Source organism: Myiozetetes cayanensis, unplaced genomic scaffold, assembly GCF_022539395.1.
Source record: "Myiozetetes cayanensis isolate MyiCay16 unplaced genomic scaffold, myiCay2020 scf1, whole genome shotgun sequence".
Classification (NCBI taxonomy): Eukaryota; Metazoa; Chordata; class Aves; order Passeriformes; family Tyrannidae; genus Myiozetetes; species Myiozetetes cayanensis.
The window spans coordinates 147,607,404-147,620,845 of record NW_026086604.1 but is presented as its reverse complement, the minus strand read 5'-3'; the positions used below and the strand labels follow the sequence as shown (position 1 = coordinate 147,620,845).

Below are 13,442 nucleotides of genomic sequence, written 5' to 3'. Positions count from 1 at the left end.
CCAGCCTGGAATCTTGAATCTCTCTTCCTAAATGTGTTGGTAAGTTGGAACAAGTCTTGAGCAGAGCAGTAAAAACAAGCTTTGGACAGGATGCACTGATGAAAAAGGGAGGAACTGTTACATCAGCTGCAAACGTCCAGCGGATGGGGAGGAATTGTTCAGGGGGCAGGTTGGACTAGAAGAAAAACTATAATCAGAGGAAACTAAGTGAATGAAGAGTCAGGTTTAACACTAGTGTATGCAAACACGGGTTGTGTAGTAGATGTTAAAATCTCCAAACTCACAAGTACCCACAAACCTGTATTTGTACTTTTATATTTTAAAGTAGAGGAGTAGGAGAGGAAAGGTAAAGATCACAGTTAGATGCACTAAAATCAACCAAAGAATGGCCATCTGAACAAAGAGACAGGAACTTCAGGGACACAGATTTTGAAAAGAAACCATGCTATATGACAGGACATAAAAATATCCGGAATTATCCCCTGGGAGGTTGGCTGGATATGACCTAAAGGGAGTTTTCTGACTCCGATGTCTATGATTCACCATATAGCACGCTCAGGATTTTCTTACTGCTGGAAAAAAAAAAAAAAATAAAACCAACCAAAAATGACAGTCCTTTTCCATGACTGGTGTCAGTTCCCAGCCTCACGGGCCACACTGTAATTGGATGCTGAACCCACTTACTGAGAGGAAGAAAAGAGTCAGTTTGAAAATTCTATTCTCAGTTCCACTCCTGCAAACTACCAGTGACATTTATTTTTCCTAAATTGCTCCAAACACTGTAACAGAAAGCAGAATCTGGCCCTTCGTGCTGAAGCCACAGTGGAGACACCTCGATTTGAGGCCAAAGTCCACCAGAATGTGACTTTTGTTCTAGTCCTGAGCAGACATTGCATCTGAACTGAAATGCAGAGAACTCCCAGATGTTCTTAATAAAAAGCAAGACATTTTGCAGCAGATGCCCAGCTAGTGTAGACTCTAAAAAAAAAGGAAACTACGTCTACTGGAGTTTCTGTAACTGATTAAGAGTTTTCACTGGAAAAACAGATCCCTGCTCATGAGTCCAGCTCCCAGGCAAGGGCACAGTAGTAGAAACAGATCCCCTCTACCATATAATTTGCAGAGTAAGTGGAAAATGGTGTCTGATTCCCTGAGTAACTTACTTTATTTTTAGAGGGCAGGTGGGAAAGAAATAGCTCTTACCTGCACTGACCTCACTTACCATTTTGCTGCTCCCAAGTCATTTTCCTCACTAGAGAATGGAAAAAAATGCTACAGCGGTGCAGAACCATTTTTTGAGGTTTTAAATGTTACATTGTTTATAGAAAAGAAAAAGAAGCGTGAACTAGACACAGATGCTTATTTATTTTTAGCCCACTCTGTTCTGAATTCATCTGATTTGGATACACTGATATAATTGCTTGGCTAAATTCAAGCCTTTTATAATATGAATAATGTAAATGATTGTCTTAATTAAAAATAACAAAAGTTATAATTTGCCAGTAGTAGGAAAATGTAGCTGGGAAAAGGTTCAAACCAGGCTTTCTTTTCAGTCACACATTTATACTGGATCAGTACAAACAATTTCTCTGGCAATCACTTTCAAATTTCTACAGAGGTGCTGACTGCAAATCCAGATGAGACTGCTGTGAGTATCCAATCTGGCATCCAACCCAGGCAAGAGAATTTCAAATAATATTCTTGAACTAAACACAAGACTGTCTGTTTAAGATAGAACATGTCTTTAGGAAAGATGTCTATCTCCCCAGCACTGCAGATGGAAAACCAGTGAAATCCTTACAGAAGTTTGCCCAGAGGTAAACTAATGGCTGTCACTTCTTTGAAATTTTTAATCTATCTTTAAATTCTCATGATGAATACAATTAAAACACTAATTTCAAAAGCATGTTGAAGGGAACAATCCCACTGCATTAACAGCTATTTTAATTTCCATAATTTTTTTTACTGCTCACACAATACCACTATCCCTCCAGCACGGAGCAGAGCAACTGAACCAAGCCCATCATTTCTCTGCTGCTGTATTCACCCCAAACTAATTTTACATGTAGATGTTTTCTTTTTAATTAAAGCCAGAGAAAGGAAATACCTGACAGACATCGTAGTGCTCGAAGAGAGACAGCAAACCGATGTCGCTGCGGCTGGTGATGCCTTTCAAAATGGTGATGTTCCCATTCCCAGAGTCCAGCTCTATCACGTTGTTGAAAACATTGGACACAGCTTGGCCAGTCAAAAGCAGGTTCACCAATTCCTGTTTGTGGCATGTTTAAAAACAAAACAAAACAAAAAAACAAACAGTACTTAAAACAAAAACAAACAGCACAAGATTCATTGAGGGTTGGTATAAGTTACACAGGTACCAGAGCCTTCATTTACATCATGGCTTTAATTTCAGGGTTAGGATTAGGATTGCTCAGGAAAAATTCTCCAGATATTTTGGGCAAAATCTACTCCTACAGCGAAATGAGGAAATATTGGTGGAGTTTCCAATATTCATCTTTCCAAAGGCAAACTGCTCATAATCAATTTAGTCTTACATCCAACTCTCAACCTTCTCATATTAGGATTGTTTTGTTTGAACTAAAATATTTTGGTGTCCCTTTTTCTCTACAGTGGAACTACAGCATGAATGAGATATATCCAAAGCCTGTCTAGTACTATCTGATATTTCTGTATGTGCTCAGTGATGTATTTTGAGCAAGATTTGTTAAATTATTGTTCTTTCTTGCTGATTGTTTCTGGATGAACTCAAGCCTCATTCAGGAAGACCATTCACTTATATGGACCCATGTCACTGATGTACTCATATTTACCATAGGGCACTGTAGATTATTTCCTCTCCAGCTGGAGTAGGGGTTTTTCAGAGGATAAATACATGTGAGAGGGTGAGGGATATGCCTGTGACATGCAAGTGTCCACGAAGTTCAAGGACTGGAGACATGGGACACATTTCTTAGTGTAACATCCCACAGGGGCCAGCTGGGATGTAACCAGAGCTAAGAGCAGACTGTGCAGCAGCAAAGAACCACCCATTAATAAATACCATATGGCAAGAAACAGGAGGGGAAATAACAAGAATAAAGCTTCCAGAAAAAACAGTCCAAATTACCATGCCCAAAGAAATGAACAACTCCGTTGTTGCCAGTTTGGAATTGGTTTTAAAACTACTGCACACAATTATAGTTCTGTGTTTCTCCTGAAGGACTCCCCAGCGTTTATGGGTTCTTACTGATGTTTTTAGCAGTTCTAATCCACCAGTGATGTTCCATCACCTTCCTGAGGAATCACTGTGAAACCACAGTAGAAAAGTCTCCTAAGCAACAGTACAAGAGAACACGAAGCCTGCCTTTGGCAACCAAAATGGCAGTAGAATCACAGAGCTATAAAGGCTGGAAAAGACCTGTAAGATCATCAAGTCCAGCTGTGAAGCCAGCACCACCATGTTCAACACTGAACCATGTCCCCAAGTGCCACATCCATAAGTTTTTTGAATGTTTCCAGGGATGGTGACTCCACCTCCACCCTGGGCAGCTGTGCACCATATTCAGACCACACCACTGCCCAGCTCCCAGCTTTGAGGGAGTCTGTGTCACAGAATTCTTTGATTTATGTGTCCAAGGCCAATGTTTCCAACTGGGTGAATGCCTCTGGAGGACTACAGCCATTGGGAGATGTTGCTGCAGGACATGAGCTGGAATAAAGCCATGTAAAGTTTAGGTCCTACGTGTCAGCCAGCAATTCAGGCTGGTGATTTTCAAGCCCCAAATGGCTTTTAGACCCATCTATAATAAGTCAGGGACTCTAGTTTGAATTACCACTTATCTTCCATCAGCAGCAGCTCAGTTAGTGCAGCAGTGACCATTTACAGGGGAGTTGTAGGAGCAGACAAGACTTTCCCTGAAAGGACAGGGAGGAAACACCGTGGTACCTCAGCACTAAAATCAATGAAGGAGTTCAAAAGAGGCAGATGAAAGGAGTGTAAGGACATGCACATAAAGGTACAAGCACACATAGACCAGAAAACCAGGCTGGAAAGCAGAAGCTCCGAAAGCAAAGACAGCAATTCACCAGAACAAAATGAAAACGAATAAAGGATGAAGGTGCTGGACATTATGGAGATGAAGGAGAAAAACTAAGGGAATTTGTGGAGAGCTTAGAGTAGCCTTCCAGTACGTAAAGAGGCTCTAAGAGAGCTGGAGAGGGACTTTTCACAAGGGCATGGAGTGACAGGACAAGGGGGAATGGCCTTAAGCTGAAGGACTGTAGGTTCAAATGATATTAGGAAGAAATCCTTTACTCTGAGGGTGGTGAGGAACAGGCACAGGTTGCCCAGAGAAGCTGTGGCTGCCTCATCCCTGGAAGTGTCCAAGGCCAGGTTGGATGGGGCTTGGAGCAACCTGGGCTAGTGGAAGGTGTCCCTGCCCATGGCTGGGGGGTGGAATGAGATGATCCTTAAGGTCCCTTCCAACCCAAAGCATTCTGTAATTCTTTGATTCTCTAACTTGAAGGAAGAAATGCCATCTCTCCCCAGAGGTCAGCTCCTGGGACACCCCAGGGTCCCACCCTGAGCCCACCTGAGTGCAGTAGCCGTGGCTGCCGATGAGGCGGTTCGTGAGCACATCGAAGTCATTGCGCACCCTGGAAAGGAGGGGGAAGTGGAATTAAATCAGGAGTGGAGAACACTGTTAAACTGAAATACAGCTGTTTCTTTTCATTAGACTTAGCATCTCTAAATCTTGGGGAAAAGGAAAACCAAACTGCTTCCCATTCATAAATACAGCTCTGTGTTTCTGAATCCTTTCAAGGTGATTTTCCACATGGAAAAAAAAAAAAAAAAGGTGAATGTATCAACAAAACCTGTGGGGAACAAAAGTTGATAGAGCTGGACTTGGAAGAAACAACTGTAGAGGAGAATAGAAGTCATTGTCACCACTAGTTAGAACAGCAGAAATGAAAATTACTGCACTACTTGTCTGATGGAATCACAGAGTGCTTGAGGTTGGAAGGGACCTCTGGAGGTCACCTTGTCCACCTCATCTCTGGCCACCCAGGAACAGTTGCCCAGGACTGTATCTAGATGGTTCCTGGATATCCCAAAGCAGGTGAACTCCACAACATACCTGGGCAACATATTCCAGTACCCAGGTAAGACTTAATGCATCTATTTGTTATTCCTATCATAAAAAAAAGAGAAAAGAGAAAAGAGAAAAGAGAAAAGAGAAAAGAGAGAAAAGAGAAAAGAGAAAAGAGAGAGAGAAGAGAAGAGAAGAGAAGAGAAGAGAAGAGAAGAGAAGAGAAGAGAAGAGAAGAGAAGAGAAGAGAAGAGAAGAGAAGAGAAGAGAAGAGAAGAGAAGAGAAGAGAAGAGAAGAGAAGAGAAGAGAAGAGAAGAGAAGAGAAGAGAAGAGAGAAGAGAAGAGAAGAGAAGAGAAGAGAAGAGAAGAGAGAAGAGAAGAGAAGAGAAGAGAAGAGAGAAGAGAAGAGAAGAGAAGAGAAGAGAAGAGAAGAGAAGAGAAGAGGAAGAGAAGAGAAGAGAAGAGAAGAGAAGAGAAGAGAAGAGAAGAGAAGAGAAGAGAAGAGAAGAGAAGAGAAGAGAAGAGAAGAGAAGAGAAGAGAAGAGAAGAGAAGAGAAGAGAAGAGAAGAGAAGAGAAGAGAAGAGAAGAGAACTTTATGTGTAAACATTTATAATGGTGCTGTGTGGTCCCTTCTGTTTTGTGAAATCAAAGAGAAATTCCATGAAATTGCATTATTGATAATTATGGAGTGATGTCTCCCCAGGGTTCCCTCTCTCATAACTCTTGGAATTATTGAATTAGTGATTGGTTGATGGCTTGAAAAATAAAGGTTGTAAATGTGATCGTTTTTAACCTGCAGATATAACATAATTGCAAACATTATTTTATACATGAATAAATGTTTAATCTAGGTTTGAGAAAACACAATGTACTATATCCTGGGAGAGCTACAGCAATAAACTCCACAGATTAATTCTATGGATCATAAAAAGCTATTTCCCTTCAATACAAAATATGTTGATCTCAATTGTTTCGGCTCCATCTTTATGCTGGTATTACTACAGAGATAGAGGGAATGCCTGAATGATCATAAATTAAAATTTAATTATTTTACATCATCTGGGTTTCTCGCTGTCATTTGACTTGGAAAAATTTTATATGCACACAAATATTCATGTTTCTTGACAACTGGCACAAAAATTGCTTTTAAAAAGGGAAACATTCTGTTTGTGACCAAGTAAGAGCTGACTTGCTGTGGTGAGGGTAAAGGTAGCCAGACACTTCCCTTTAACATTGCTATACATGCTCCACTAAAAAATCTGTTTCTTAAGCCAAAAGCTGGGACATTCCGTGTCTTCATCCCAAACTTCAGATAATTACTTTCTCATAGGATTCCTTTGAATGCCAAAATCAGAATGTAAAATGCAATTTCCACCATTTACAGCCCTAAGGATACTTAAAATCACTCGAAACAAGTCGTAGCCATTGAACCACCATTCCCTTCAAAAAAAAAAATCATTTTGCCCCTTTATTAAAAAATTATTTTACCTCTTTTAAAAAATATATTTCGCCCCTGTGTGAAAAATGTCTTTTGGCCCTTTTTAAAAACTTACTTTAAAGGTAATTTACAAGCTAGTGTCAGTCATAACAAAGTGCCACCCGACATTCAGTTGCCAGCGTGAAATCAAAGGAAAGACCAAGGAAAGCGTGCCCGTGGCAGGGAAAATTCTCTCGTGCACCATTGCAAGGCATGGATGGGATGATAATAATCTTTGGATTTTGGCCATTTCTTAGTTTTAGAAACAGTTTCATCTTGCAAACACCGTGACATGAGCAGACTACACAATATGCGTCAGTCGGGGACGGTGGGACGTACGACACGGACAATGGCAGGAAGTTCTAATTCCATCTGTAGGTACAAACAATATGGGGGTTTAGAGGTGGATCTCGGATTTTCAAGAAGGAGAACATCTGCCTTTCGAATCAGCCCTGCTAATGAGGAAACAAATGTCAGGCACTGAAGACATGAGATTTACACCTCCGAAGGGGTTTGAGGTGGTTGTTCCTACCTGCCAAAGCTTCTGTGCAGGTGTATTTATTGGGTTTTAAGGTGCCAACTACGCTTCAGGCATTTTAAAAATATCAGATAATGATAACTGTGTGGGGTTTTTTTCTGCTGGGCCAGGGAGACATTCACTGGTGATAAGCAAACACAAAGTATTTGATCATTTTGCTGTCCTGTCAAAAACAGATGCAAGGAATAATTATCACTACTTTGTCCCAGCATGGAGTTTTCCATTTATAATTTTTAGATTACTTTAAACCAGAAAAAAAAACACCTCTAACTTTAAGCCAGGAGTCTTTGAAGTATCCCAGTCATCATCAGACTAAGTGAAGCCTTGACTCTTAATTCAGAACCCAACACTCCGTGTGCCACTGTGACAGAATCACAGATCAGGAAAGAGACACTACAAATTTACACAATGGTAATTAACATTAACAGTGTTAATGGTAAATATTACTTTCTTTTTCCACATTATCAGTATTTTCCAGTGTTGTGACACCACACAGTTCTGACTGCACAGTGAGGTAAATGCCTGGTGCAGAATGGTGGGAATTACCTGGTCGTACTGTAAGGTCTGTGGAAAAAACCCCCCGTAAAATCAGAGGCAAGATACTGATTCTTAAAATCTCCTGGCCAAATACTTAAAATTACACGTTTAAACATGCTTAAGCACGTTTCTGCTTCAGCAGAAATAATTCCCTGAGCTGATACGAATAAAAAGTTGCTGAATTTCAGATCACTCTATAAGATCTCTCGGGTTGATTTTTATTGGTAGCTGTAATGTGTGCGCTGTGGTTTACATCTCTGTGAATCCAGAAGGGACAGATTCATTCTGTACTGTTCTCTTTAAAAATATTTTTATTTAAATCTTCTTCTTTCCTCCCCCCAAAAAAAACGGTGATTTTGAGCCTTTACCCCGAGGCTTAACCATCCTGTCATTCCTCATGAAAGCAAACACTTTTCCTTCTCACATTAGAATCACACAAAACAAAAGTCATTATGCAGCCAAACAAAAGATATGTAAGGTGGATTCAGAACAAAAAACCTACTTTATAGAACTGGAGAAATCTCATAATGATTGAAACCAACAAAATACACCTGCTGCGAGTTATACCTTTTTTTCATGTTTTCTAATGCTGTTGGATTTAGGGCAGGAATGCCTTTCCAAAAAATATTTTATATTATGAATCTTTTTTCTCTTCATTCTCCTCTTGGTGATTGTGTGTTCATCTCCAGCCTTGTTGAAACTGCTGGTTTCAAGTTATAAATAATGTGTTTATTAAGGATGTAAACACTGAAGGTGGACAGATGTTCTGAGCCAAACCTTTGACTGCTCTGAATTGCCTCCAAGACAGTTAACAGACAGTTTTTAATCCATTCTGGGATATCCAAATATTTAGAAAATATTCTAAGAATTAAGGATAGACGGACAAAAATACCATTAGAAAGAAGAAGCTGCAATGTCATTATAAACCTCAGCACTGATGGTGCACTGATAAAATAAATTACAGTGATCTGTGTGGACTCAATAAAATTATAAAAGTGAATAAATACAAATCCAAAATATATATATTTTGAGACCTGGATATTCCAATATAACATAATCTGTAATCAGATGGACCTTTTCTTAGTTCAAAAACTAAGTTAAATAAGTAAGACATTATTAAAAGGCTTCCTACACCTTTATCTCAGTTTACTTCCAGGAAAATTCTTGAGGAGTCTTAAATGGAGAACTCCATGCTGGGACAAAGTGGTATTAATACAGACTATTAAATATAAATACTGAGTATTAAATATAAGTCAAATAAGTCAATATTAAATACAAAAGTCCCATACAAACTGTAACACTGGAATAATTCCAGACTACCAGCATATGAGTTATTTACCACAGATATTGTTTGGATTGTACAGTAGGACAAAATAAAATAACATACAGGGGAAAAAAAAGTGCATTCAGGTAAGTGCTGGTTGTTTTATGGTCCTTAACTCTGTGGCAAAGCTGCCACAGAAAATGGGTGACCTCACTTTGTTCATGGCAACAGACAGTTCCATTAACAAACACACAATTACAAGTCTGCTCCCAAAATAGATTTGGGGTTGGCAGAGAGAAAAACCTTGTCTTCAGGCACAAGGATTTCAAATAATTACAATGGGGATGTGGAAAATGACAGGATGGGTGACTGCCTTATTGTGTCAATGTTCCAGAATATTTTTTTTTTTTTATACTGGCACATGGCAAATATTCAAGTGGATGTTCAAAGATGGAGGGAAGAGCCTCTCTTAAAAAAAAAATGTTGTTTGGGGTTAAGAGCAGTGAAAGCAAGGAAGTGGCTTCATTCTTTATTTATCACCTTATAACACACCTGCTAATTTCAAAAATTTCTTAAAATTAAGTACTGTGGTAGTCATGCACATTTAATTCATCAGCTCTGTTATTCCAGGGTGCTGACATGTATATTTTTGTTTCACAGGGATAGATCTGATGGGAAAAGTGATTAATCTTTTGGCACATTCAACCCACTGTTTTATTTTTTAAAATAAATCATCTTTCTTGCTGAATGCAATGTCTTCCTGAGCACAACAGATCAAGCAAAGATACCAAACCTGTATCTATGTAATCACACTGACCCTGGGTTCAGCAAACAGTTGAAGAGTTTATAGTATGAGACTACAGTGGTTGAAATTTGGCCAAAAATCTATTTGTCAATGCTTTATTTTGTAGCAGAATCACACCTCTGGAGTCTTTTAATAAATATACTTTATTCCCCTAAAATCAAAATGAAAATGCTTTGATTTGCTGCAGGAAAGGAAAGGGAAAAACTAAGACTGGAAAGATGACAAAGCTAATCAAGCACTTAGGGATGGGCATCATATCACTAATTTTATATCTAAAGATGGACACATAAACAGGGAATCACTCTGGGCTTCTTCACATTTTTGTACGTGGAGAGAAACTGGTACATCCTGAGGGCAATTCAGGTGACCTTGCTTAGGTAATTTGCAGAGTAGAGGAAGAAACTGCTGGAAAATGCCTTTTCTCCATCCCATGAACAGACAGTAAAGAGCCTGGACACGGCCAGGAAATTCCTAAATACCAAGGCCTGGATGGATAAATCACACTCAGAAATATTCTGGCACTGCAGAAAGGCTGAGTCTATTTTTTATTTTTTTTTATTTAGATTAAAAGCTGAGAAAAATGGGAAATAAGGTTGATATAGAAATAATAACACCCTGTGGCGAGTCTTTGAAAAAAGACAACTCGATCAGACAAATTAACTGAAAGTAAAGCAATTTGTTATAGATTTTAGCTCAGCAGAATTTGAGCATTAGATACAGCAGACATAGTAGAAAAAGATATGGTAGAATCAGAGAAGGTTGTGATGGTTAGAAAGAAACATGGTTAAGACATGGAGCAGCTTTTCCATGGGAAGAGACTACAGAGAGAAGGATCATTTCACTGCCACAGGACACAACTGATGGACTGCAGCAGGTTTCACAAACCCCTGGATGGTGAGGAGATGATGAAGGAACATTTACTCACTACTTTTCATAACATTCTTCCCAGAACAACCCTCTGTTCCCATCACCCGTGGCGTGGGCTACAGCCATAACCCATCCTGGGATGGAGCAGAGCTGTAGAGGGGGAAGGAAGGAAGATGATGCTCCCTGCATCTGGCAGGTAAAATCCAGCCAATCCCAGTTACTCTCTATCTTAGTTGCTTCCTTGGCTTTCCACACTTTCCTCAGTGGTAGCTTAAAAACCTAAAACCTAGTCACATTTTTTCCAAGTTTATCGACTCACTGGCTGTTTACTGATACATTTTCATTCTGTACTAAAATTGACCTTTAAATTAAACAACTCTTCTTGATCCTTCTTGTTTACCTAAAATTGCTACCTTCCCATTTTTTAGAAAATAGTTATTTCCCATCTCAGAATTTGTTTTTTTTTAGGCTAGAAAATATAAAAACTTTCTTCCTTTGTAATTCTCTGATAAGAAAGATTTCTCATTCCCCTGGTCTACGCTTTTCCTACACTCCTCCCGGTTTTAATGGGTGAACTTGACCTGCTGTTTCACTGAGGACACATCAGTGCATGGCACAGTCTATTAATATTTCTTCACCTACTAAAACTTATTTATGCTGAGACACCCTAAGGGTATTTTATGATGCTGGTTCAAAGTCACTGTATGCTCTGCTGCTCAACTCCCCATCCTGCCATTTACAAGTTCTAAACCCCCACAGACAGCAGTGAGCAGTCTCTGTTTACAAGGCCTTGCAGTTTCTGTAGTGAAAATAAATTCTTTTTTATTGCCCTCATCATGAAACTGAGCCAACTCCTTTTTTTACAGCACGATTTGTTCTCTGTATTGACAGTGCCTTTCAGCTCTTCAGTCATCAGCACACTTCATTAGCACACCACTCCCTTTTCCCAACCTTATTGTGGGGAATAAAAGCTGTCTAATCCCAGACTGATCGTTGACAAACTCCATCAGTCATGTTCCTCATGCTGATAATTCTTTTGTGAGATCCTTTCCTTTATCACCTTTATAATTCTTAAAAGATCTCTTATTTTCACATTACCAAATGACTTCTCGCTTGGCGTAGTGTCAAATACAGAAAACCTCTTATTAGGTCTCTATCAATTAATTTTATTCTGGTTTTTTTTTTCAGTTTAACTAACAATTCTCAATTTGGTGCTATAACTGCAAGCCAATTTACTGTGTATTTAGATGCAAAGTAACTGTAGATTTCCATGAGGCAACTGTATGGTAAGGTATGAAAAAGCAGGTAAGCTTTTAGAATAAAGTCTACCCACAGTGTCAGAAAAAGCAAGAAAGAGCTCTGGATGTCTTGCAAAAGTTTAGGCATGAGATACAGGTATAAAGATACCTGTTTTATTTTGAACTTTATGTTGTGCAACCATCACTTTTTCAGGTTCAGCTCTACCTTCCACAAAGTTAACTCAGTTACAACGTGTAAATTCCATCCTGACTGCTGTTCCCCTTCCTGAGAGGCAGAATATTAGTTTAGATTTAGAGCATTCTCAGCATTACTCCTCCTATCAGCCACATCCACTCTGCACAGAAACTTCACATCTTTTCCTGATGGCTTTGTATTAACATGATAAGGAAACTGCTTGTTGTTTCATTTCTGCGACTCAAGGCCTGGTCTGACCTCATCTGAACCACATCACTTCTGTGTTTTCCAACACCACTGCGTGACAAGAGGGAGCTGCTGCTCACCACACTTTTTTCATTCCTTTGCCCCCTTTCCTTGGAGATCAGAAAATTCTCCAGAGAACGAGGCAATAATCTCCCTTCTCTTCAGGCAAGTTCCTCAGCTTTACGAGTTCCCCTGATCTGTTCTAGAGGGAACTGGCTGTGTCAGGGGAGCAATCTGGATTTTTTTCCCATGCTGCCACAAGCAACCTTTCTGTTCCATATCCACATCAAATCTGCTGTCACCCAATATGTAGACCACTTCTCTGCTCTGTGGACCCATGATGGTGAAAAGCTTCCTGATATTTCCTTAATAGGGAGATAAGAGTCACATATCTCAATTATTTGTGCAAATTCCAGGTCCTCCACCCCCGCTTTTTTTGCATTTTCCACCATACCAGTCCCTTACCTACAAGATATCACACAGAATCAGCATAACAACCTCTTTGTCTTCATGATTCTTCCCTTTTTTTGAGTAAAGTTTCTTTTTTTCATTTTCCTTTACCACTAACTTTTGCTCCTCGTTCTCCAGTCTTGCAAACTTCCTCAAACCTCATTCAGCTCTTCCTCTTCTTTGTCTTTGTGGTCACTTTTCCACTTGGGTCACATTCCTTATCTACCATGCTAAATATCTTCCTTATCTTCAGACCTTCTTTGGCAGATACCTGCTATTTCTGTTTTGTGAGACCCTCCTCTCCTTTCCTGTATCTTGTCTCCAAAAACCCCACTCTCCCATCACCTTCAGCTTTATGTTTTTGTTCCTGGGTCCCCTCTTTCTCAAGTGTTTGAAGGTGACATTTCACACACCAATACATTCCACTGCATACCCACTTTTGAAAGAATATAAACCTCAGAGCTTCAAATCTTGGTCTCACATCCTCTTACAAATATTGCTAAGGCTGTGTCATTTATTGTACCTGTATTCTTGCCTTTCTTTGAAGGAAAAACATTAAATTACTTCAAGCAAAATCCCTTCTTTATTACCTCTTAGCAGCTGTTCTGCATTTATGAACTTATTAATGTTGCAAGCAACTCTTGCCCAGTGAGCACTTTGGCTACAAGGCCTTTGTCTGATTTCCACAACAGAACCTGAAAGACAAGGAAGATTCTGAAAATCCTGAGTGAC

At 39.5% G+C, this 13,442-nt stretch overlaps 1 protein-coding gene across 1 annotated transcript in view; it reads right to left on the bottom strand.

The window, feature by feature from the left end:
* The window catches only part of MINDY4 (MINDY lysine 48 deubiquitinase 4), a 68,141-nt gene that overhangs the window by 17,612 nt on the left and 37,087 nt on the right, over window positions 1-13,442 (bottom strand). The window contains exons 14-15 of the mRNA XM_050316111.1: window positions 4,593-4,656; window positions 2,108-2,269 (exon numbers count right to left, since the gene is read on the bottom strand). Coding sequence (XP_050172068.1) covers window positions 2,108-2,269; window positions 4,593-4,656 — 226 coding nt within the window. The remainder of the gene's footprint in view (window positions 1-2,107; window positions 2,270-4,592; window positions 4,657-13,442) is intronic.